At 43.5% G+C, this 23,562-nt stretch overlaps 2 protein-coding genes and 2 non-coding genes across 6 annotated transcripts; 3 read left to right on the top strand and 1 right to left on the bottom strand.

The window, feature by feature from the left end:
* The first annotated feature begins 6,236 nt into the window (after nt 1–6,236).
* RPS17 (ribosomal protein S17) lies at nt 6,237–12,507 on the top strand. Its single transcript, XM_063142371.1, has 5 exons — nt 6,237–6,328; nt 8,289–8,440; nt 8,827–8,932; nt 11,696–11,761; nt 12,380–12,507. The coding sequence occupies exons 1-5, from the start codon at nt 6,326–6,328 to the stop codon at nt 12,458–12,460; spliced, it is 408 nt and encodes a 135-aa protein (XP_062998441.1). The 5' UTR covers nt 6,237–6,325; the 3' UTR covers nt 12,461–12,507.
* On the top strand, nt 8,491–8,622 carry LOC134409905 (small nucleolar RNA SNORA71). The gene has a single exon (XR_010026226.1). It is a non-coding gene; the product is annotated as a small nucleolar RNA SNORA71 (small nucleolar RNA).
* Nucleotides 9,786–9,917, top strand: LOC134409904 (small nucleolar RNA SNORA71). Its single transcript, XR_010026225.1, has one exon. It is a non-coding gene; the product is annotated as a small nucleolar RNA SNORA71 (small nucleolar RNA).
* A 2,879-nt stretch (nt 12,508–15,386) lies between the features above and the next one.
* On the bottom strand, nt 15,387–23,185 carry LOC134409665 (zinc finger protein 239-like). Of its 3 annotated transcripts, XM_063142519.1 has the most exons (4): nt 23,138–23,185; nt 22,663–22,735; nt 18,195–18,284; nt 15,387–16,959 (listed from the first exon to the last, which is right to left on the bottom strand). In XM_063142519.1, exon 4 carries the CDS (start codon nt 16,940–16,942, stop codon nt 15,833–15,835), a length of 1,110 nt encoding a protein of 369 aa, XP_062998589.1. In that variant the 5' UTR covers nt 16,943–16,959; nt 18,195–18,284; nt 22,663–22,735; nt 23,138–23,185; the 3' UTR covers nt 15,387–15,832. The 3 variants fall into 3 exon arrangements, with proteins under 3 accessions (XP_062998589.1, XP_062998590.1, XP_062998588.1); XM_063142520.1 differs by lacking the exon at nt 22,663–22,735 and having other exon boundaries at nt 23,138–23,177; XM_063142518.1 differs by lacking the exons at nt 22,663–22,735; nt 23,138–23,185 and adding an exon at nt 21,861–21,936.
* Nucleotides 23,186–23,562: the final 377 nt, after the last annotated feature.

The raw sequence follows: 23,562 nt of genomic DNA, 5'->3' as shown, positions 1-23,562 counted from the left end.
ATATACACCAGTGGCTGGGGAACATGGGTGAGAGGGTGCTGTTGCACCATGTCCTGCTTGTGTTCCCTGGCCGATGGCTGGTTGTCCACTGTGTGAGCAGAGTGCTGGACTAGATGGACCCTTGGCCTGACCCAGCTTGGCCCTTACGTTCTTATATTCATCGATGGTTGTTGAACCATGAATTATCGTGTTTTCTGAACACAGTGTGTTTCCTGCAGGGTGGCTTGTTAACCATGCAGTGTGGCTTATTTATTTTTCCGAACAAGCCACCTTGAGAACTCATGGTTTGTTATTGGGTTGTTCAGGTTAATTAAGAAGTCAACAATAATGAGCTAGATGGGCCAATGGTCTGGCTCCTGTCTTTGAGTCTGATGGTCACTAAAGATCCAGGTGTGTTGTTAAAAACAATAATGGTGGTGGTGCTCTTGTGAGCCATGTCAACATGGTCATGATGGCTGAATTGACCAGTCAACGAAATGTAAGTATCAACATTCATTCAGAGTCCTTTTGCCTCATTGTTCCTTGATCTCTCTTCTCCTTGCAGGTAGAGCTAGCTGCCCCTGTTGTGAACACCTCAACCCTGCCAACACCTTTCCATCTACAGGTGAACCTGAAGAAAATACAGGTAAGAGCTCATTGTACTTTGTTGGAAGCTCAGTGGGGGCTGATTTATGCCAGTCAGGTTTCAAACATTAACATTCAAGTGCAGATACCTTGAGATAACACCTACCCTGCTTAGGTTTGCCACCAACCAGACGTCTTGGACTCCAACTCCCATCAGCCCTAGTCAGTGTGGCCAATGGTCAGAGATGATGGGAAATGTAGCCCAAAATTGCTGGACTGCACCAGGTTGAGGAAGGCTATTTCATCAAACTCTGAATTCCTCCCATTAGAAATAACCTTGCTGCTGGTCTAGGTTTCCCCAACCTAGTGCCCTATGGATGTTTTAGACTGCAACTCCCAGCATTCCTGACCATTGGCCATGGTGTCTGAGGTTGATGGGAGTTGAAGTCCAAAATAGTTTGAGGAAGGCTATGAGCTAGAAAGGTCTCACTTCAAATCTCAGTAGAGCCATGTTGGATAGCTGTAAATAACCCGAACCCTGACCCCTGTCCAATTGCTGCACAACCCCAATATATGAGCATTCATGCCATTCAGTACCCATCACCCTTTTTAAGATGACCACATAGCCTATTTTGTGTGTTTCAGCTGGAAAGAGAGCGTCAAGCTGCTTGGGACCGAGATAATCTCCATCACTATGCCAAACTATGGGGAATCAAGCAGTCTCAGGGGCGTGTAGACAATTGGAACTTCTACCCTGGGCACAGGTCTGTAAGCAGGGGGATGAAATAGGGTCTGGGGCAGGGGTAAGATGAGCAGTGATTCCACCGTGCTCCCAAGTTCCCTTCTGGTAGTGGTAGGGAACTGATTACCAGAAGAGACCAGTTGGCACCAGTGGGGTTTAAAGCTCTTTCCAGTAAATCTTTTAAAAACCCGGATTGCAGCTGGGGAGGTGACGATCACAGCATTGAGGAGTGAGCACTCTCCTCTCCATCAGTGATGCTTCACCCTAAGTGCAGCACTTGGGGAAGCAGGGAAAACCTCTTTTCTCTGCAGAAATAGGAGACAAGAGATTTTTAGCTGGGAAAACCTCTTCTCTCTGCAGAAATAGGAGATAAGAGTTTTTTAGTTGGGAAAACCTCTTCTCTCTGCAGAAATAGGAGACAAGAGATTTTTAGCTGGGAAAACCTCTTCTCTCTGCAGAAATAGGAGATAAGAGTTTTTTAGTTGGGAAAACCTCTTCTCTCTGCAGAAATAGGAGACAAGAGATTTTTAGCTGGGAAAACCTCTTCTCTCTGCAGAAATAGGAGACAAGAGATTTTTAGCTGGGAAAACCTCTTCTCTCTGCAGAAATAGGAGACAAGAGATTTTTAGCTGGGAAAACCTCTTCTCTCTGCAGAAATAGGAGACAAGAGATTTTTAGCTGGGAAAACCTCTTGTCTTCAATCAGGTCTTCAATCAGCTGCTGATCAGAGATAAGAAATTTTCATCTGGGGGATGAAGAGGCCCCTGTGGAGTGGGGACAGGGACTGGTGGAAAGCTGACAGGCTGGCTGGGGATTCCTTGAGGGCCATTTTTGGCCCGCGGCTGGAGGTTCCCCATCCCTGCAGGAAGGGAACAGGTCAGAGGGAGGAGCCATCTGGATCATTTTGGATTCAGGTCTGGATGGCTGGGGGTCAAAGAGGGTGAGGGCTGAGTACAAGAAACCTGGAGCTGGCAGAAGGGGTTTAAGAAGGAAGCGCTGCCCTGTGACCCACTGTCACCCATACAGCTTGAACTGGGAGAAGCAACGACAGGATCTCGCCCACATCTGCTGGGAGAACCAACAGCTAGTGAAGCGCCTGGAAGGGAGGAAGTCTGAACTGGCCCAGGAGCATTGGCAGCAGCATTGGCACAAGGAGCAGCAAATCCGGAACATCATAGCCCGCTATCCTCGTGGCACAGCGAGCTGCCAGGTGACAAGGCCTGAGTCTGGACTGGTTGTGGGGGAGAAGGAAAAATGGGGCATCGAGGGGAGCCCAGGCACAATCACCCCTTACTAACCCTCTCTCGTCCAGCCCTCTTCAGCCGGGCACCCTCCAGGTGTTTTTGGACTACAACTCCCATCAGCCCTAGCCAGTATGGTTGATATGTAGGGGGGTGATGGGATTTGGAGTCCCAACACACACACACACCGGTTGAGAAAAGCTGCTCCAGCCTTTAAAAATGCTTCTGAAGAAGGGGGGATATCCAGCCGTTTTATAAAATACGTCTTAGGTTCAGTTCTTACATTACGTGGTTACCTGTGGCTCCATCCTGTGCACCTGAAGGAGTGCAGGATTCTATGATAAGAGCAATCCCTTTGTCAAAGGCCAAATAATTGGTTGTGGGCAGCGTTCTTTCCACATTATCCTGTCCCACCCATTTGGTTTTTACATCCCTCCATCTACCCATTCCAAAGAATAATTAGGTTTTCCTCTTCATACTCTTAAGCCCTGCAGAGAGAGATGCACATGCATTCACGCCGAGTAGCCTTCAAAATCAAAATTGATTGTTCGGTTGGCAATCAGAGTTCACAAAATCAAATCTAAAACGCACAATGTTCCAACAACAATAAAACATTCATGAAAGGGGATCAGGAGAAAAAGCAACCCTGTCATTCACAGGATCGCTAATACTTTGCCCTTATCAAACTGACTTGAAGCAGTATTCATTTCCAATAAAGCCGCTCCAAATGTAGTTGCCCAGCCAGCCAAGCAAACACTGTCCCCCTCTTCACCCATTCAATACTTGATTTTCTTTGGAGATGGTGAAAACTTCAGTCTGGTTATAAAACCAGGCAACCATTTCTGTCTGATCCGCCTGCCTCCGAGGTTGTCTGACCACGAGCTTTGCATTTCCCAGGCAAGCAAGGAGGGATGGAGGCAGCGGACAGGTGGAAGCAGCATCCCCACCTCAGCACCTGGCAGGAGCCCCAGCGTATCCCCCGGCAGAACCCGTGTGCCTTGCAGCCGCAGGAAGAACAGCGTGATGGGGAACAGCTTCTGGGGAAGTGGAAGTGAGTCCACTGAGGAAGGGGAGGCCTCATCTGCCACCGCCTCTTCGCCATTTCCGTTGAGGAAGAGGGATGTGATCCAGCCACCTGGGGCTGTGGTCCAGCGACCTAGCAAAGGGGCTTTAGGATTGGCCAAGATTGTACCTGGGAGCTTCTCTCGCAGGGATACGGATGAGGATGGCTTGTTGGTCAGGCCAAATTTGCCAGGAGGAGATTCTCTTGAAAAGCCCCAAGCAGACACAGTAATGGCTGCCACCCAACCTCACGCCTCTTCATGCTCAAGGGAAAACCTCAGACCCTCCAAGAACCATCTGATGCCTGCTTCACGGGACTTGGAGAAGAAGCCTGAGCTCTCGGCAGCTAAGAGCACTCGAGTTTCCTGCAGAAGGACCGAGTGGGCACCCAGGTTTGATGGGCAAACGATCCGGTGGACTTCAAGGTCTTTCAAGTCCTGGAAGCCGGCTCCTCAGAAGTCTCCAGAGCCCCCAGAGAGGGGTTGTGGCAACAGCCATCCTACTTCTCCATGCTAAGCAGATCCTGCGTCGCCTCTGCCAAGTCTGTCGAGAGGTCCCAAGGCTTGGCCGAGGCCTATGAAAGCAGCCCTAGCCCATAGCCCACTGCCAGAGCACGTGCGTTGCATGCAGAACGTCCCAGGTTCCGTCCCCGGCATCTGCAGTTAAAAGATCATTTAGGGGGTGATGGGAAGGAAAGACTCTTTTCTTCCTGAAACCCCGGAGAGCTGTTGGCAGTCAGAGACAATAACTTTAGGGTGCAATCCTATGCATGTTTAGACAAAAGGGGTGTGTGGAAATCCTACAACTCCCAGAATTCCCTGGCCAGCATGGCTGGCTGGGGGATTCTGGGAGTTATAGGAACATAAGAAGAGCCATGCTGGATCAGATCAAGGGTCTGTCCAGTATTCTGTTTACACAGTGGCCTACCAGTTGTCATGGGAAACTGCAAGTAGGACATGAGTGCAACAGCACCCTCCCGCCCATCGTCCCCAGCATACTGCCTCTGATACTGGAGGTGGCATATGGCCATCAGGACTAGTAATCCTTGATAGTCTTATCCTACATGAATTTGTCCGACCCCCTTTTTAAGTTCTCCAAATAGGTGGCCATCACTACCTCTTATGGAAGTGAATTCCACAGTTTATGTGCTGTGCGGAGAAGTGAATTACTTTTTTATGTCCAAACATGCATAGGATTGCAGCCTTAATGGATTTTAGTAATATTCAGCCTCTCCCCACCTTTTATTGCCTTTTGGCTGTTTTCTTTATGCTTTTATCTGGGTTTTTAATTTTCATTGTCTTGTATGTAAGACTGTTTGGGTTTTTATAGTGCCGATTTGTTTTTATTGTTTCAGTGGAAGGTGGTTTTATTTGGTTTTAAACTTATGGTTTTTAATATGATGTTTTACTATGTTGTTGTGTTCAATGTTTTGTTTTTGTGAACCACCCAGAGTTTTGCAGAGCTGTGGTATTCCCTTTCCAAGGAGCTCAGTCACGCCTCCTCTCTTGCAGTCTTTAGATGTGGAGTACAGACTTCTACACTTGATTTTATGTTGGTCTTTACATTGTACTGCTGCACTGAATCTTATATGTTTCTAATGATTTGTAATTTTTTTTGGGGGGGGCGGTATTTTTTTTAGTTTGCTGTGAACCATCTTGGAAGAATTTTATTTCTATATAATTGAACAAAAAACTAAACAAATAAAATGAATATTTTAATACTTAGATTATTATGTTACATTCACGACACAATCCTATAAATGTTTACTCTGAAATAAGTCTCATTGAATTCAATGGGGCTTGAAAGAATACTTTATCTGCAGTCTTTCAAAATATGCACAATCAAGATAATTTCTTAGCACTTTGTCATTTAATTCAGGTTATAAAAGGGTGGAGGAGTTAGGCTGCAATCCTATACTTATTTACCTGGGCGTAAGCCCCACTGAGCTAAATGGGATCTACTTCTGAGTCAAAGTGTTTAGGATTGTGTTAAGAGGCTCCCTTCTGTTGCATTCCTTTGAAATAATCACTCACTCTGCCCTCCTAAAATGAAAAAAACACCTTTCATATGTCTTTTTTTCTGTAGGGCACCTGTGCAATTAAATATCTCATGATGTCCACTGGCTTGATGGCTTTTTAGAAAACAAGGCAATATATAAATGTTAGCAATAAATAAATAAATATAAATCAAGTGAGAAATAGCACTTAAGAACAGAAGAGCAGCCCTGCTGGATCAGACCGAGGGTCCATCTCTGTTCACAGTGGCCAACCAACTGGACACAGGACACGGGTGTAACAGCAGCCTCCCACCCATGTTCCCCTGTAACTTGCGGGGCAGAATAGTGAGCAATTTCAAGGACTGCAGCTAAAGGGAGATGTTAACCCTATTCTGTTTTGCAGTGATTTCTATAACTTCCGCCACCCTGCCTGTGGAGAATTCAAGCAAGGAACCGGAAGTGAAGGTTGCGTGGAACGCTTTTGTTTTACATCTATCTCTTTGTTAGACCTAGAGAGAGGCTTTTTCGGCTGCGCTTTTTGCCCCCGCCCGCTCGCTGGTGCCGCCACACCCGCGTTTCCTTTCTATTCCCCCTCCACGCAGCTAGGCGGCGCTGTAAGAAGCGTGACGTCGTTTTACCCGCCTGACCGTTCTAGCTCTCCTCGCTTTATAGTTCCCCTCCCAGCATCCTTTGCCTTCTCTTCGACCGGCCGCCGTCGACATGGTGAGTGTGAGGGCCGCCGAATCCGAAGCCATCCGCGGCCCGGGGGGCTTCGGGAAGGAAATGGCGGGTGGTCTCGGTACCGGTGGAGGGGGCTGTCGCTAGACGCGTCGGTAGTGGAGGGGCCTGGTCCCTTGTTTCCTCAGGCCGAACCCTACTGAAGGGGGGGGGGCGTCCTATTCCTTCCCGTGTAAATATGGCTGCGTTAAGCCAAGGCGCCAGGGCCAGCGGGACTTGCATGTGGTAGTAGTGAAGGCAGGCTCTGCCTTCCGTTTGCAGGCCTCTGCCTGCTCGCTCTGCGAAGGGAGAGAGGAGGAAATACTGGGAAGGAGCGGGCGTTAAGCCGGCCGCCTTTTTCCTTGGCAGGCTTTCTGCTCTTTCAGCAGCTGCGGGACAGGGAGAAGTCCAACAGATGAAGCTTTTCCCTGGAGAGATTCGGGGGTGGGGGACGTGGAGGAATTGTACCTCTGCACATGCATATTAGGGAAACTTCATCTAGAGCAAAGCAACGTGGTGCGCTTTAGACATGTTTTGGAGTACAACTCCCATAAGCCTGAGCCAGTGATCAGGGATTATGGGAATTGCAGTCCATAATACGTTGCCTATCCTTGACCTAGAGGTTTCATGTTTATGATTCAGATATTGAAGGTACAGGACAAAAAGTGACAGCTCCAATGGTAAAAAGGTATTGTGTGTCTTAAATGGGGTGTTATCGCCCCCCATTTCCCTATATTGGTAACCTGTTTTTTAAAAAAAAAAAATTGCAGAAAAGAAACTCATCTTGGCTTTTTTTCTTCTTTTTCTGTGCCCCAGGGTTGGGTCACTATTTCATTTGAATGTGATCTTTGAGGATTTTAAATTGACTGGGACTTTCCTGCACATGCCATAAGATGTCCTTTCTGCAGAGCCTATGCCTGAATTAGTGATGGTTTTGTTTTAGAAGCCTGGCCTTGTGTAAGGAGGGAATTCCTGAAACTGTTCCCTATGTTTAGAGCAGGGGTGAGGAACAGGTGGCCTCCAGATGTCATTGGACTACAACTCCCATTGTCCATGACCATACTGGCTGGGGCTGGAGTTGGAGCCCAATAACAATTGGAGAGCCATAGGTTCCCCACCTCTAGTTTAGAGGCTTCTTTCTCATCCTTGGTAAACCATGACCAGTTCAGACATTTCTTCCTGCCTCCAAAACACTGGCCTGGTTCAGACAACACGCTAAACCATGCTGCTTAACCACGAAATGGTTAAGGGAATGCATGCATCTATCCATTTTTGTGGTTAAGCAGCATGGTTTAGTGTGTTGTCTGAACAAGGCCAATGTTGTGTTCTTTCTCCTGTTTTAATTATGCTAATAGAATGTAATCCCCATATGCTGGATTAAATACCATCAGACAAAAGTGTGTAAAATGAATGATGGAATTTTCTCTATTGGTCATACAAATGCACCTGACCCAGAGTAACAGGATAACTGGAGGGGATGCCTGTAGACAGTCACCCTTAGAGGAATTAACACTGATAGTATGTGTGTGTTGTGCTGCGGTGTGTGTTTCAACCTATTTCCTTATTTAAGTAGTTAATAAATATTACTAAGTGCTGTTGTACAAACTCCTGAGAAGAATTGACAAGATTAACATTTCAACATCATTAGTTGTAAATATGAAGCCGCAAAGGGATTGTACAGAGATTGTTTCCAGCGATGCCAACTTTCTTGAAGTGTCTTAGGGCTGGGCAACCTATAGTTGCCAACTTGTTTCTACTGCTTATTTCTAGTGCAACGTATTACAGATTCTTAAGTCTTTGCTTTGTGTTTATAGTAGAGTAGTGGGGATGGAATCTGTCTCTGGGTTCTCCTCCTCCTCCCAGAAAATAACAGGTTTAAGATTCTAAATCACTTGCAAAATAAAAAGCGCTTTAGGAAATCTGTTGCACCTTGCTGATCTGCCTTTCCCCCCTTTGGACTTTCTAGGGACGTGTGCGCACAAAGACGGTGAAAAAGGCCGCCCGGGTCATAATTGAAAAATACTATACTCGCCTTGGAAATGACTTCCACACAAACAAGCGAGTGTGTGAGGAGATCGCCATCATTCCTAGCAAGAAGTTGCGCAACAAGATTGCTGGGTAGGTAGTTTGGTTCTGCTGCATTAGTGCATTCTAGTGACTTCACAGAAACCTGCATCGAAAGTGATTTTGGTCTTGTTTGTGGCCTGGTCATTGATAGTGCAGGAAGATAATTCTTGACAGCATTTCCCGTGTTTGGAGGGTCAGTTTTAGTCCCTGCCAAACCCTGAGCTTTTCAGACACTCCTACAGGAGGAAAATTCAAGGAGAGACAGACAGCAGAGCTTGACTCATCTGTGCTTAGCTGCCCAATTTGACACTGCAGAGTTAAGAGTTGAGCATTGTTAGATGAGTTCTGAGTTTATCAAAGCTTTTTTCTTGTGTGTCTTTAATTTTTCTTAATGAGACTAGAGAATATCGCAATCAAACATAACTATCTTTCTGCAGGTATGTTACCCATCTGATGAAACGCATTCAAAGAGGGCCAGTTAGAGGCATCTCTATCAAACTGCAGGAAGAGGAAAGAGAAAGACGGGATAACTACGTCCCTGAGGTAAATTTTGCAAACGTGAATGGGTTTCTTGTGATGTGCAGATTCTTCACTGTAATCAGGCAATTGGGAATTTTCTTTCCTTCCATGCTTTGAGATACATTTTTTGAAACAAAAGCATATTTTGCTCTACTATACTTTGTGTGCCAAACATCCTCTCTAAGAAGGCTTTGTAGACTAGCCTGACTGCAGGGTCATCTTTCTACCCAACAGACCAGGATTCTAAAACTGTTGCTGTGAATTAATTAATTTCAATGTGGTCTTGGGAAAGAAGAGTTGAATTTGGACATGGAGGTGTTGGGTAGTGCTGGACCACTTGCTAATTCCTTAGCCATGTTTACTCATTCCAGGACTGTTTCAATAAATGAACAGGACAAAGATTCTGAACCCGTTCACACACAAAGTTTTTAAAACACTGTCAACTCCTAAGCATAGAGGTCAAAGACAACTTGGGGTGCCTGAAATGGGTAAGAAACTAGCAGGGCAAATATGGGTCTCAAATCTGGCCTAGGGGTTTTGGTGGGGGAGCCTTGTTTGATATGGTCCTTGAAAATTGGACACATTGAGGGAAGGCTGTCTGTAATAGCATGGAAGTTTAAGTTTTGGTGCTGAGAACCTTGTTTCCAATACCAAGGATTGCTGTACAGGTTCACTCAAGCACACCCTTCCCCAACTTGGTGCCCTCCAGATATATTGGACTGCAACTCCCATGATTCTTGGTCAGTTGCCATGATGGCTCTGTACAGCACCATGTACATTGATGGTGCTATATAAATAAATAATTTTTTGGGGAAGGCTGCTGTAGCATATGAAGGAACTACCATAACAGGCGTTCGTTAACCTGTTTCTCCTCCAAACCTGCATTCGAAAGTGATTGTGGTCTTTTCCCTGTGGCCTGATCATTGATAGTGCAGGTAGAGAATTCCTGAAAGCATTTCCCGTGTTTGGGAGGCCTGTCATCCTTTCCAAACCCTGAGCTTTTCAGACACTCCTTTTTTGTGTGTGCTTAGTGTAAGTGTTGAGTTTTGTGCTTCGGACTATTCTAGGAAATGGGGTGCAAGGCAGGTGAGCATCCAAGATGTACACAAAAGGGGAGAGAAGTCTCAGGATGCTATAGGAAAATTTTATTATACAAAAGCCCGATGTGTTTCAGCCTCTTGTTTTTTTAGGCCTTCTTCAGGGGCTTGTTAAAAAATCTGCGGAAACGAATTGTCTTGTGATGGTGACTAGCTAGTCACTATCACAAAACAATTCGTTGTTATTCATTTCTGCAGACTTTATAAACAACCCCCTGAAAAAGACCTAAAAAAACAGGCTGAAACACTTCGGGCTTTTGTATTATAAAATTTCCTGTAGGATTCTGAGACTTCTCCCTTTTTGTGTATTCTAGGAAACAGTAATCACCATTGATAAAAGATGTTAAAACTATTTCCCCCTTTATATTAGGAGGAAACAGCACTTTTCTGTGCTGTTTTTCACCTGTGTGGTCACAAAGCAGTTATTCTCCATTTTCAGAAATACAGAAAACCGTGCTTGCTAATCTTATGATGGATGTAATGTGTCAAAACAGCTTGTGTACACACCCCTGTAAAAACACAGCACGCACTTTCTGGTAGTCTTTCTGTTCTGATTTTTTTAAGGCAACGTATTTGACTATAGCTAAATTCTAGAATAGGCCTCCTAACAGACTAAGGTGAACAAGTAAGTACCAAGACATTGTAATAGGTAGTCCTTCTGCAGTCTCAGAATAAATCAAGAGGCGGAACACTTGCTGGGGGCTTAAAATGTTGCTTCTGATGCATTGTCCACTACTGATATAATTTGAGGACATAGTAGGGTGGTAAAATAAAATTTGAGGGGACTCTATTATGCATCTCTAACCAGTAGTTTGCTTCTTTGTTTTGAGGACTGGTGTTCTTGTGTGAATAATATGGCACACTTTCTTCTGCCAGATTGTATGGCAGTATTACTGAGAGTATATGCACATGTTTTTCCTGATGCTTCTAATTAGAAGTAATTTTTGGTAAACGTGAACTTATCTTTTAAATTTTGAGCAGTCTCCATGGGAGATTCCCTACCTGTGCTCTAGAGCCCCAGAATCTGGTTATTTAATGTAACAGCAGAGGTCTGGCCACCAGTGAACGAATGTCAAAAGCTGTTTAGTAGCCTTTCAAGTTAACTGGGTGAAGAATATTTTCCTAGCCGTCTTACTGAGACTTGTTCATGTGTGACAATAAAGTTCTCTTCTTTTCTGCGCTCTACCTTCTCTGCTTAGTCTTAACTGATCTAGCCTCTAGAGCTCTACCTGGTGGAGGTTGGCTTTTTTGAGGAAGGTGAGCCATGTGAATAGTTGTTCCTCTGACTGCAACTGAAGTGTCAGTGCAACCTGGAGAATGAAGTACAAGGAGCCCCAAATCTTCAGGTGGCTGTGCTTAGCCTGGAATCAGTAGCACTTTATTGTTGCCTTAAGCTATTACAACCTCTATTCAGGACACTTTACACTTATTAAATGGTAATTTATTTATTTACAATATCCCTTGGACAGTGTTTTGCACAACTGCCTTTGCATACTACTTTGGGGCGCAGCTCTTCCCCCTTGCATTTTTTACCTAATGTTTCTTGAAACCAGGCAGGTTGCAAAGACAATGTTGGCATAATATGCCCATCACAGAAGTGCTGTACTAATCTGTATTCACACACGTGCTGTGTTCATAGTCTGTGCTTGACCATTTCAACCAAATCGATATTTTCTTCTTTCCCCATCAGGTTTCTGCCCTCGATCAGGAGATCATTGAAGTGGACCCCGACACCAAGGAAATGTTGAAGCTGCTGGTGAGTGGGGAAATTGACATGACTGCTGTTTTACAGCCAAGTAGTTGCTGCTTGAGAGTGTCTGCCTTGGTCTTGTTTTCAGGTTTCATTTATAGCAACAGCAACACACTGCACAGCAGTCTCAGAGGCAGTTTTCTTGCATGCTTTAAGTGTTTGATGGGTCACTGACTCTTGTTAGCTAAGCCATGCGCCCCACAGATGCAAATGGTGATCATTTAATGGCTCAGTTTATTTATTGTATTTTTATACTGCCCAATAGCCAAGGCTCTCTGGGCAATTTACAATTGAGACCATAATATACAAAAGTCAGGATTAAAAACTTGTAACTATCATATAAAACCAATATAAGTTATACCAGGGAAAGCTTGTCTAAAACAATATGTTTTCAGGAGTCATTAGAAGGATATTACATTTTCCACCTCCGAACCACACAAGGGAGGGTTTTCCAGAGGGTGGGTGCTGCTACAGGGTTGGCTTTTGCACACATAAAAGTTGAGTGTGTGGGGTAGTTTGATGCAGATAGTTTAGCATGGATGAGGGAATACCCTCTTCAGCTATTGCACTGGGTTCTACTTGGTATGTCTCGGCTAAGTGTTCTCTGTTCTGCATTTCTTCTAGGACTTTGGCAGCCTGTCCAACCTGCAGGTTACACAACCCACTGTAGGAATGAACTTCAAAACCCCAAGAGGCGCCATCTGAAGCCATTTCTGTAACTGTCACTTTTACAATAAATATATAGAAACAAAGCCATGATTTCCTTGTGCTTATATTTCACATATTTGTAGCTAGGTTTGGGGAAATAGTGCTATGTGGAAAGACTCTGCCATGGGCATTATCATCCCAGGCTAAGATCTGGTTTAGGGAGGCTAGTGAAGAGGCTTTGTTAACCTTAGTATTTGTAAGGAAAGGAACCTCTTGTGCAAGCACTCGAGTCATTGCTGAGTCAGCAATGTCTGCTTTCGCTGACATTTTCTTGGCAGACTTCGTAGCAGGGTGGTTTGCCATTGCCTTCCCCAGTCGCAGTTACCTTTCCCCCAGCTAGCTGGGTACCCATTTTACCGACCTCGGAAGGCTGCCTGAGAATCAGCTTCTGCTGGGATTGAACTCAGGCCATGGGGATAGTTTCGGCTGCAGTAACTGCTGCTTTACCGCTCTGCGCCACACGAGGCTTGAGATACCAACAGTCGCGTGTATTTTGAGTTTCAGAAGGAAAAGTCAGCAAATCCTTTCCTTAAGTTGTCTGCAGACAACTTAACGAACTCCATAACAGCCCTGAGGAAGAGCGCAGTTTGCGTTCGAAACGCGTAGGTGGCACCTTGGCACTGCAAATAAACTTTTGTAAATATTCCGTTTTGAAGATTGCCTGGTTCTACCTTTGCCTTTGGCTTCTTTTTACTCCCCCACGGGGTTTTCCTTGCTTTTGCGCTTACCACTCTGTGCCACACGAGGCTCTGTATTTGTAAGCACACACAAATAAGCACATATCCCATTGTATTCAGCAGGAATGGCCTCCAGGGGTTAAATGGGAGCACCCTTTCTGCCAGCAAGGCTTTGCAAAAGAGAGTAAACTCAGTAAATTTGTAATGATTGTCTGAATAGATTTAGACTTAGGGCAGCCGTTTTATGACGGAATTGCTATTTTAATGCACAGTCCTAGGACTCCATAAAGAAGAAACAGCCTACAGCTCCCAGCATGCCTTACCTGGGAGGGCTGAACCTACCAGAGTCCAGGAACTGTGGGCACTTGTGTCCTTGCTGCTGCAATCGCCCTCTCCCCGCCATGGTCCAGCATACTCCAGTCCATGGAGGAGTCACCGTGCGTTCCCCATGACCACCTGCTTCCCCCGAGTGCCACCTACTTCTGGTAAAGTTTTAGCTGGTAGCTCTTGGGGGAAGCAGGCGCCTGCAGAATGCGCGGCGACCCCTCCAGTGATTGTGCTGTGGAGCGGGCGATCGCAGCAGGGAAGACGAGTACTCACTGTTTTTGGGCTCTGGTAGGTTCAGCCCTCCCAGGCAGTGCATGTTGGGAGTTGTAAGCTGTTTCTTTACGGAGTTCTACAGCTGTACATTAAAATGACAGTTCCGTCATAAAATGGCCTCTGTAATTCAGATTTCCGAATCCGAGGCTTACACAGCCCTAATTAGAACTACATTAAATGACTGCTACAGAAGCAGAACTATAAAACAAAACCCAAACTGTCACGAATGCACATTTAATGTCAAGAATGCACAACGGTAACTAATCACACACTGGGAAATTTGAATATAAATATCCGTAAAATATACTTTAGATCAATAATTTTAGTAAGGAACAAAAGAACTAACAATGCTGGAAATCTTTCAGAGAGGATTAAAAAACCATTCCCTCCCCCTCCATAGCTACGTTTATTTTCAGACATTTTACATCACTAGTCTTTCTATAAAAGTGTTATTACAGCAGAGCAGGGCTTGGTGAGCACTCAGGAGGCTTTGCCTCCCCCAGCACCAACTGGGGCCTTAAAGGCCTTCTTAATGCAAGGTTAAGAGGGCCTTTAAGGCCATGATTGGTGTGGGGTGATGGGCAATTTCCCCCAGTCTAGGGCAATCACGTATTTTCCCCTTCCACTCTAATGGCAGCTATAGAGTAGGGGAAAATCGTGTTTCTTCCCCCACCCCCACCCAGCTGATGGGTGTCTTAAAGGCCCTGTTAATAGGGCCTTTAAGGTCCCCATCGGTGTGGGGTGGGTGGGAGAAAAACAGAATTTACCCAAGGCTGGGAATTGCATATTTTCCCCTACTGCATTAATGGTGGCCACCATTAATGCAGTGGGGGGAAAGGATAAAGGTAAAGATAACAAACGTTGACTTACTATCACTCATGAGGCACCTAGAATGTACAAAAGAACACAAACCGAAAACATGCTTTTGAAGATAACAAGATAAGAGAAATGGCATATGAAGAAAACCCCAATTACAATATGAGTATTCTTAACAAACCACACATATGTATTCAGTACTGCAATATGTATCTTTATATGCATGTATTCCCCCCCCCCCGACTGATCTTTATTTAAAGTATTTTATATCCTGCTCCTCAGCCAGAAAAAAGTTCCCTGGAGCGGCTTTCAATCAATCAGTAAAATAAGACAGTCCCACAGGCTTACAATCTAAAATGATGCAACATACAAAGAAAAGGGGAAGTAGATGAAACAGAACAAATAAGTAGACCTTCAGCAGGACTGGTGGAATGTTACTGCTTTGCGTCTCATCTTCGGTGTTTGGGGGCAGTCCAACATGAGCAGGCTGTGATGTTCCTTGTCTCCCTCACTCCTTCTTTTACAAAAAATAAATAGAATAGTTATCAGAGATTTGTAACACAGAAACACTATCCCACTTTTGCCTAACAGTTGTTCAATCCCTCTGATTCCAAAACCCCTCTCCCACTACTCTGATCTTAAGTCTGTATTTTATAATAACATTTAATACTGGCAAAACTCCTTAGAATCACCAAACAACTCCAGGACTGATCTCCACTTGAAACAACAATACAGAAAATGGGAAGAGAAGTTATGAGCAAAGGGAAGCTTTCTGTACCTCATGCACCACTCATTGCTGAAATCACTGCAGCCAGAAACAATTTTTAAAAAAAAAAAATCAGTGGGCAATTTTGATAGTTTAGTTCAAACTGAATATTTACAAGAATGAGTCGTTTGGAATGGTTGATAAGGCCCAAAAGAGGTTCAAAGAAACATTACTCATATCTGACATAAAAGTTCAAAAGTAAATACGATTTGGCTAAGTCTGAAATACATATAGCAAGTTAAAACCTATTTGACAAAAATGGAGAGGAAAAGAACATGGCTTTTCCTTTCAAAGTCTGGGAATATCTGCGCTTTACAAGTCAATTATTCCCTAACAGACATTAATGTAAGAGGAAAGAAGTTTCTTGTTTTTGCTACAGTACAAGGTTTTTTTGTGGCATTTATTTAAACAATGCATATCCTAAGTGGCTTTTCCACCTGTTTTTATTATTCCATACTCCAAGCAGTAAGGTTTATTTCTTGACAGAAGCTTTGACCACACTCCAAACCTTTATATACCACACAATGCCACTGCGTGGGTTCTCTGATGAGTAATTAGGTGTGTGCTTCTACTGAAGCCCTTCCCGCACTCCACACATTTATACGGTTTCTCCCCTGTGTGGGTTCTTTGATGGGAAGAGAGGCTTGAGCTCACACGGAAGTTCTTTCCACACACTGGGCATTTATATGGTTTCTCCCCAGTGTGGATTCTTTGATGGGAAGTAAGATCAGAACTCCGACTGAAGCTGGATCCACACTCCAAGCATTTATAAGGTCTCTCTCCTGTGTGTGTTCTTTGATGGTATGTGAGGCTTGTCTTTACGCTGAAGCTAATTCCGCACTCCAAACATTTATATGGTCTTTCCCCTGTGTGAGTTTTTTTATGGTAAGTGAGATGTGTGCTCACACAGAAAGATTTTCCGCACTCCAAGCATTTATATGGTTTCTCTCCAGTGTGAATTCTTTTATGAGAAGTAAGGCTTGTGCTCACACGAAAGCTCTTTCCACATTCCAAGCATTTAAATGGTTTCTCGCCTGTGTGAATTCTTTGATGAGAAATGAGACTTGTGCTCAAACTGAAGCTAAATCCACACTCCAAGCATTTATAAGGTTTCTCTCCTCTGTGAGTCCTTTGATGGTATGTGAGGCTTGTGCGTGTACTAAAGCTCTTTTCACATTCCACACATTTGTACGGTTTCTCTCCTGTGCGAGTTGTTTGAGGGTTGTTGAGGCTTGTCTTTACACGGAAGCTCTTTTCAAACTCTAAACTTTTATGTGGTTTCTCCTCTGTATGATTTCTTTGATGGTCAGTAAGATGTGTACTCAAACTGAAACTTCTTTCACAGTCCTCATCTTTAAATAGTTGTTCTTCTGTGGGGATTTTGCAATGTGCAAAAGTGTTTGATTCGGAATCTATTTTTTTCTGACACACAGGGGACTGGCTTTTTTCATTTCTTTTATCCAATTTTTCTTGAATTGCAATTTCATGGTAGTCACTGCCCAGAGAAGAAGAGGGTTTATTCCTCATCTGATTCAATTCAGCTTTCCTTCGCTGCTGCTCTCTTTCTTTATTTCTGTCTCGTTTCAGTGACTCCCCAAATTGTTCTTCTTTATTCTCCATTTCCCACCTGTCACTTTCTGCAATAAATACAGGAAACTGATAAGTCCTTGAGTTAGAAATTGACCCTCAAAGGATTAAACAACCTCAATTAATCGTTGCAGCAAAAGAAAAACTGAAAAGTCTTCGATGGGACACAGATTTGGCCATGCATTTAACAACCTATACTGACTAGCATTAATTGATAGCTGGTGTGATATACAAAGAGCATGAGATTGGGACCATGGAGACCTGGGTATAGCTCATGAAGCTCATTGGGTGGTGACATTAAGCTCATTGGATAACATGAAGGTCACTAGGTGGTGTTAGGCTAGTATGAGAGGGAATGACTAGCTTATCTCAAAGGGTTGTCTTGTAGGTAAATGGAACGACCACATACATTGAAGTAACGGGGGGATTCAAATATGATAAAAAGAAAAAAGCAGATGCCAAGTCATTCCATGGCAGAGCCTGTCTCCCTGCTGGAACTTATGAAAATGGTGTGGATGTAGTGGTAAACTCCACCCTGGCTGGTTGTTGGAGGGATGTCAACATCCAATCCAATTCCCCCATATAGGCTACCAGAGGCAATGCCTGGGCTGGGAGAGGGCTGGGTTTGAATTCGAGGAGACCTGTGTGTGTTGGTTGTTGTCCTCCCTTGCCAAGCAGCTGCAAGCAACTTCTGCTCTCCCCTCAGGTATTTAAAAGGAGGCTACCAGAGGCAACGCCTCGGCATCACACCAAGTACGACGCTAAGTGCACACTTAGAGAGGCACTTGGAGTCGCACAGGAGCCGGTATAATGTTCAGGACTCTCCGAGGAAGGTGATAATCACACCATTTCCAAATTCATTGGTGCATGAAGTCTCTTCTTAAGTTATGTGAAGACTCCTCTATGGGACTTATTTGGTGGTGAACTCCACCCTGGCTGGTTGTTGGAGGGATGTCAACATCCACTCCAAGTCCCCCATTTCTGGTATGGATTCTGATTTTATTACCTCTACACCAATCACGAGTCTGTCTCAATTTCTATCTGGCCATAAAAAATACCCTATTTCTTCAATTCTAAGATGCACTTTTCCCCCCATATAAACATCTCTAAAAATGGGGTGCGTCTTAGAATCGCGGGTATGTCTTAGGGTGTTTTTTTTCTGTTGGTGGTACTGAAATTAGTGTGCGTCTTACAATCGATGGCGTCTTACAATCGAAGAAATACGGTATGTGTGTAGATGCTTAACATATTTTCTCTTTTTTTGGTGGGGGGGAATGATCATTACCTGAGAGTATGTAGACTCATGGGGAACCCAAAACTCTGTAGAGCAGGGGGACCATTAAGACTTTCCTCTGCTAGAGTCCAATGGATTTTCCTGTTAGAATGAGATAAGGTTAAGGTTAGATATAGTAGAAAAAACATGACTCTTACGATATGCTATAAATAGTTCAAAGCAACCCAGCCTAGCATGCAAAATGACCATCAGTGTATTGCAGAGGTTCTTATAATGTGCATGTATGGACATACATGAAGAAAGATAAGTTGCATTAAATGATGTTAATTGCCCTGATTGCATTTGCCAGTTGGGTGGTATATAAATCTAAGTAATTAACTATGAGCCTGTTCCTTCAACACTCTAAGCCATGATTAGGCCGCTAACCCTTTTGCAGGAAATGGTTAATGAGCATGTATAAACCGTGGTTATGTGGGTACCACGGTTAGGAATGGTTCACACGACATGCTAAGTCATGGTTCACATGACACGCTAAACTATAATATTTATCTCAAAATGCTTAACCACCATGACTTAACATGTCATCTGAACAGGGTCTATATAATTAAAATGCTGGCTTTGAGATTAAATTTACACAGATCTTGGGAAGGCAGTTAAGGCTGCAATCCAAAGCACTCTTAACTGGGACTGGCAATTGAACATAGCAGGACTGACTTCTGAGTAAACCTGCATAGGATTATGTGATAAATCCTAAAAATTGGCACAAAGCAATGCCTACAATGGATATTAACAATTCAATGGTTGAACAAGACATCAACTTGCTTCTCATTTGCACCACCCATATGCCTCCCATCTTTTTCATGATTATCAAGATGTGAAAGAAACTTTGCTATACAATTTCTCCACCACCCCACCACTTTAAAGCAGGAAAAGGCACCAATTCTAGCCACACTTACTGGGGGAACTGACGTATTACTGTGGCCCTGTTCTCCCTTCCTCTGCTGAAAATTGTGGGAATGGAATAGGAAGGTGTTTTAGCTGGCTCTGGATGCTGGTGCCAGAGTCTAGTTTGGAGAACTGCCAAGAATAAGTTTAGCACCGGGGTTTTAAGGATGATACAGTTATGACAGCTCCAAACCTCAGTTACCTAACCCTAAGTGGGGGGGGGGCAAAAGTAAGATCACACAGAAGCAAACTGAGGCAGCAGGCAATTAGAGTCAATGCAAGAGAGAGAGAGAGAGAGAGAGAGAGAGAGAGATTGGGTTATCTAACTGCAACATACTAAGTTCCTAGAACCAACAAAGTGAAGGCTTTTCCCCCCAAGTGTTTTAAAAATATATTCAAATTTATCCAGGATATGGCAGAATAACATGGACTAACCAAATAACAATGAGGACGTACTATGTAGGGTAAACCAGTGTGGCGTAGTGGCTAAAGTGTTGGACTGGGAGTTGGGAAATCCGGGTTCTAGTCCCCCCCTCGGCCATGGAAACCATTGGGTGACTTTGGGCCAGTCACAGACTCTCAGCCCAACCTACCTCACAGGGTTGTTGTGAGGATAAAAGGGAGAGGAGGAGGATTATGTACGCTGCTTTGGGTTCCTTGGAGGGGAAAAGGCAGGATATAAATGCAATAATAAATAAATAATAAAATAAATAAATAAACCAACAGAATTAATAAATACCTTCAAAAGAAGAAAACTACAATGTCTTGGTCATATTATTCGAGGAGAAAAATACACAATTCTAAAAGATCAGTGGGAAGAAGACGAACATCACAGCCAAAGAACTTGCGCGAATAGTATAGCTATACATCTATACAATTATTTAGAGCAGTGGCATCAAAAACAAAAATAGCTGTAATGATAGCTAACCTCCGATAGGAGAAGGCACCCTAAGAAGAAGTCGCAACACAGAGAAAGGCATTTATAGAAAAGCCCACTTCTCCAAGATTTAAATTAAAGGGAGATGGGAGACCAGGAAACCCATTTCACACATAGGCAAACTGAGGCAACAGGCAAATAAGAGTCAATGACTGCAAGTGAGAGAGTTTGGGTTACTTTTGTTTGGGCCAGATCTACACCAAGCAGACACTTTGAAAGTGGTTTGAAAATGGTATATATAGATTGTGTCATGGGCCCCAACAATTGCCAATACCATTATAAACCAGTAGTGTAGATTCTGCCATAATCAGTTTTTAAAAAGTGTGCCCCATCAAACAGGAGGAATTTAGCCAGAAATATATGTTAACTTGCACCATGAAAATGAAAGAAAGGATGTTTTAAAATCACAAGTACACAATATGACTGAGATGCAATATACAGCAAAACAAAATGGATTCTAGGCCAAATTTACAAACAGTTCAACCCAGCTACCTTTCTCCCCCCCCCTCCACAACACTGAAAGCAAAAGGGGGGAGGGAAAACACCCATTTGTCACACAGACATGCATGTTTACATGCAACTAAGTCCTATTGAATTCAGTGGGACTTACTTTTTGAGCAGACCTACATAGGATTGCTGTATATAACCCATCATTTAAAAGCACAATGAATACTTGGCACATACAAGCAAATAATCAATGCCAATGTGTATTCTATCATAATAACATATAACAGTAAGTGTTGTCTTAAGTTGCAGCACCATAAATTGAGAGGCATTTATATTAAGGATAGAATCCACCCATACAAGCAAGCAAGCAAGCAAGCAAACACACACACACCAAGCCTGAATGCATTTTTACATAGCATGGCAGCCCAGCCTTAAATGCATTCCCTTAACCCCTATTTATTCAGTCATAATCCCATGAAAAGACTTTCAGATGAATTTATTGGGCTCTGATAGGAATGGATTTTGTTGAAACAAAATATTTGCGCTGAGGGAAATGAACCACCACTGCAAGGAAATTATTTCCTTACCCCCCAGAAATGAACAAAGGTCAGCAACCAGCAGCAACAAGAAAATAAAAAAAATAAAAAGCAATAGGATCATACCAGGATGATGATGATGATGGTAATATTCTTGAAACTGTCTGACCCACCCCCACAAAACAATGAGCTAGGGTGACCCTATGAAAAGGAGGACAGGGCTCCTGTATCTTTAACAGTTGCATAGAAAAGGGAATTTCAGCAGGTGTCATTTGTATATATGGAGAACCTGGGGAAATTCTCTCCATCGCAGCAGTTAAAGCTGCAGGAGCTATACTAGAGTGACCAGATACAAAAGAGGACAGGGCTCCTGCAGCTTTAAAAGTTGTGATGAAGAGGGAATGTCACCAGGTGCTGCATGCATACGAACAACACCTGCTGAAATTCCCTTTTCAATACAACTGTTAAAGATACAGGAGCCCTGACCTCCTTTCCATAGGGTCACCCTAAATGAGCCTCCAGGAGTGCGCGCACACAGCTGCTGATCCCCCACCCTCTGCAGCCAAGCACTCACACACCTGCTCAGACTGAGCTGGCCAGGCAGGCAAAGATTAATTGAGCCAGCTAGCCCACCACACTAGCCCTTTCCTTGGCCAGTTGGGCCCCTAAGACCCACAAGTCCTCCTGACCCCCTCCGTTTTAGGGGGAGCAGGGACTGACTGCCCAGCAGTGCTCCCTCCAAGAAAGCACGCCGTTTTTCTTTTATTTATTTTTTAAACTAGCGGCAGAGGGGAAAGTCCTGCAGCCACAGGGACCCCCTTCCCTGAAATACACGGCTTGGGGACCACTCACCGGGTCACAGAAGGGGCCCTGCTATGCATCCATTGAGAAGACAGAAGCCTTTGGTGGAGGAGCCAGGCAGGAAGGGATTGGGGCGGGGGCGTTTGCTCTGGAGGACTTCCCCCTCCTCTTCCTCCCCAAATTCCCTTCCTCTCTAGGAATCAAGCTCAGGTCATTCAACCCTTAGAAAGCCAACCAGCCTTCCTCTCTGGGTCTTCTGGCCTAGGATGCTGCTTTGAGAGATCTAGAGCTATTAGCCTTGGTTTTCTAAGAGTTAAATGGACTGAGGTTGATTCCTAGGGAGGAAGGAGAGTGGTGCCTGCATAGCAAATGCTGCCTCCCTCCAAAGTCCCTTCCTGCCCTGCCTCTTCTCGCAGAGGAAAGTGGCTGCAGCTTTTACGAGTCCTGCAACGGTAACCCCTTCGTGGATCTGGTGAGCCTCCTAATTAATCAGCTGTACTTCGATTAAAAGTGTATTTCCATTAAAATTAGCACCCATATTAATCAGTACCGCCTTCTACTCCCCAACCCACGACACATGTTAACTGGTGTCCTGTGATGCATTTTTTGCATGTGGCTGGATGGTGCTCAGAATTATTATTATTATTATTATTATTATTATTATTATTATTATTATTTCTTACCTGCCTCTCCACTTGGATTGAGGCGGGAACAACAGTGAATATAAAACACATAAAACTGATTAAAAACATACTATACACGATGAAAACATCCTAAAATTCTAAAGCGTTTAGGGATACAAATGTATTAAAATATGAGCATAAAAAAATAGAAAGAGAAAAGGGAAAAACACCTTAGCAGAGTAGAACTGGATCCCAATTGCATATATATTTCATTAGTGGAATCCTAATCTCTCGTTGTCATTTCTGCAATAGTTACAAATAAGTTATATTGTACATATTGTACAATATGTACATTGATGGTGCTATATAAATAAATAATAATAATAATATTCAAAACATTACAAGAGACATAAATATAGGCAGGCCCTTCATGGTGTTTGGGGAAATATTATCTCAGCGAAACAAATATGGATGTTACCAGAAATATATAAAGGCTAGTAAGATACGAGGATCAACAGAAGGGATTCTTTAAAACAAAACAGGGACAGAGGATTAAATATTATTATATCTGATATACAATGGAGTTATGTTTCTAAACATTCTGTAAGATTCATATTAGAAGTAACTTCAATACGAAACGTCTAATAAAGAATATATAGGTGGTATTTTGCCCCAGTTAGAATTTCAAAAATGTTCCAACTTTACCTCATTTCTGTTGGAAGCATAGGAGAGGAAGCGATATTTTCATTCATATTTGATGTAACCTATAAAAGAACAATGGGGAAAATGTTATCTAGGATATTAAAGATATCACAGGTTTTGGAATTGGAATAAAATAATTTACTAATCCATTTGGCATATTTAAAGGATCAGGTGTCAAGAGATTATATTGTGATAATTATATATATTTAATATGTTGTGCTGATCACATATATGTAATATGAAATTTTATTTATTTATTTATTACATTTTTATACCTCCCAATAGTCGAAGCTCTCTGGGCGGTTCACAGAAATATACAGTATACATTTTGAGCAGAAGCAAATTGTTTATGTTATCTCTTTTTTTCTGTGAAGGTTTTCTGTAATACAGAATACACAATATTTTGCTTGGCAGGACATGGCTGCACC

The sequence above is a fragment of the Elgaria multicarinata genome, chromosome 16 (assembly GCF_023053635.1).
Source record: "Elgaria multicarinata webbii isolate HBS135686 ecotype San Diego chromosome 16, rElgMul1.1.pri, whole genome shotgun sequence".
Lineage (NCBI taxonomy): Eukaryota > Metazoa > Chordata > Lepidosauria > Squamata > Anguidae > Elgaria > Elgaria multicarinata.
The sequence above is the reverse complement of the archived record's forward strand: the minus strand, read 5'-3'. Positions and strand labels throughout refer to the sequence as shown.

Excerpts from the sequence above, each read along its gene's own strand:
- RPS17 (XM_063142371.1), top strand. Across the intron at positions 8,441-8,826 it reads TTGCGCAACAAGATTGCTGG|GTATGTTACCCATCTGATGA; the intron begins GTAGGTAGTTTG and ends ATCTTTCTGCAG. Across the intron at positions 11,762-12,379 it reads AGGAAATGTTGAAGCTGCTG|GACTTTGGCAGCCTGTCCAA; the intron begins GTGAGTGGGGAA and ends CATTTCTTCTAG.
- LOC134409665 (XM_063142519.1), bottom strand. The coding sequence starts at position 16,942 with ATGGAGAATAAAGAAGAACAATTTGGGGAGTCACTGAAACGAGACAGA.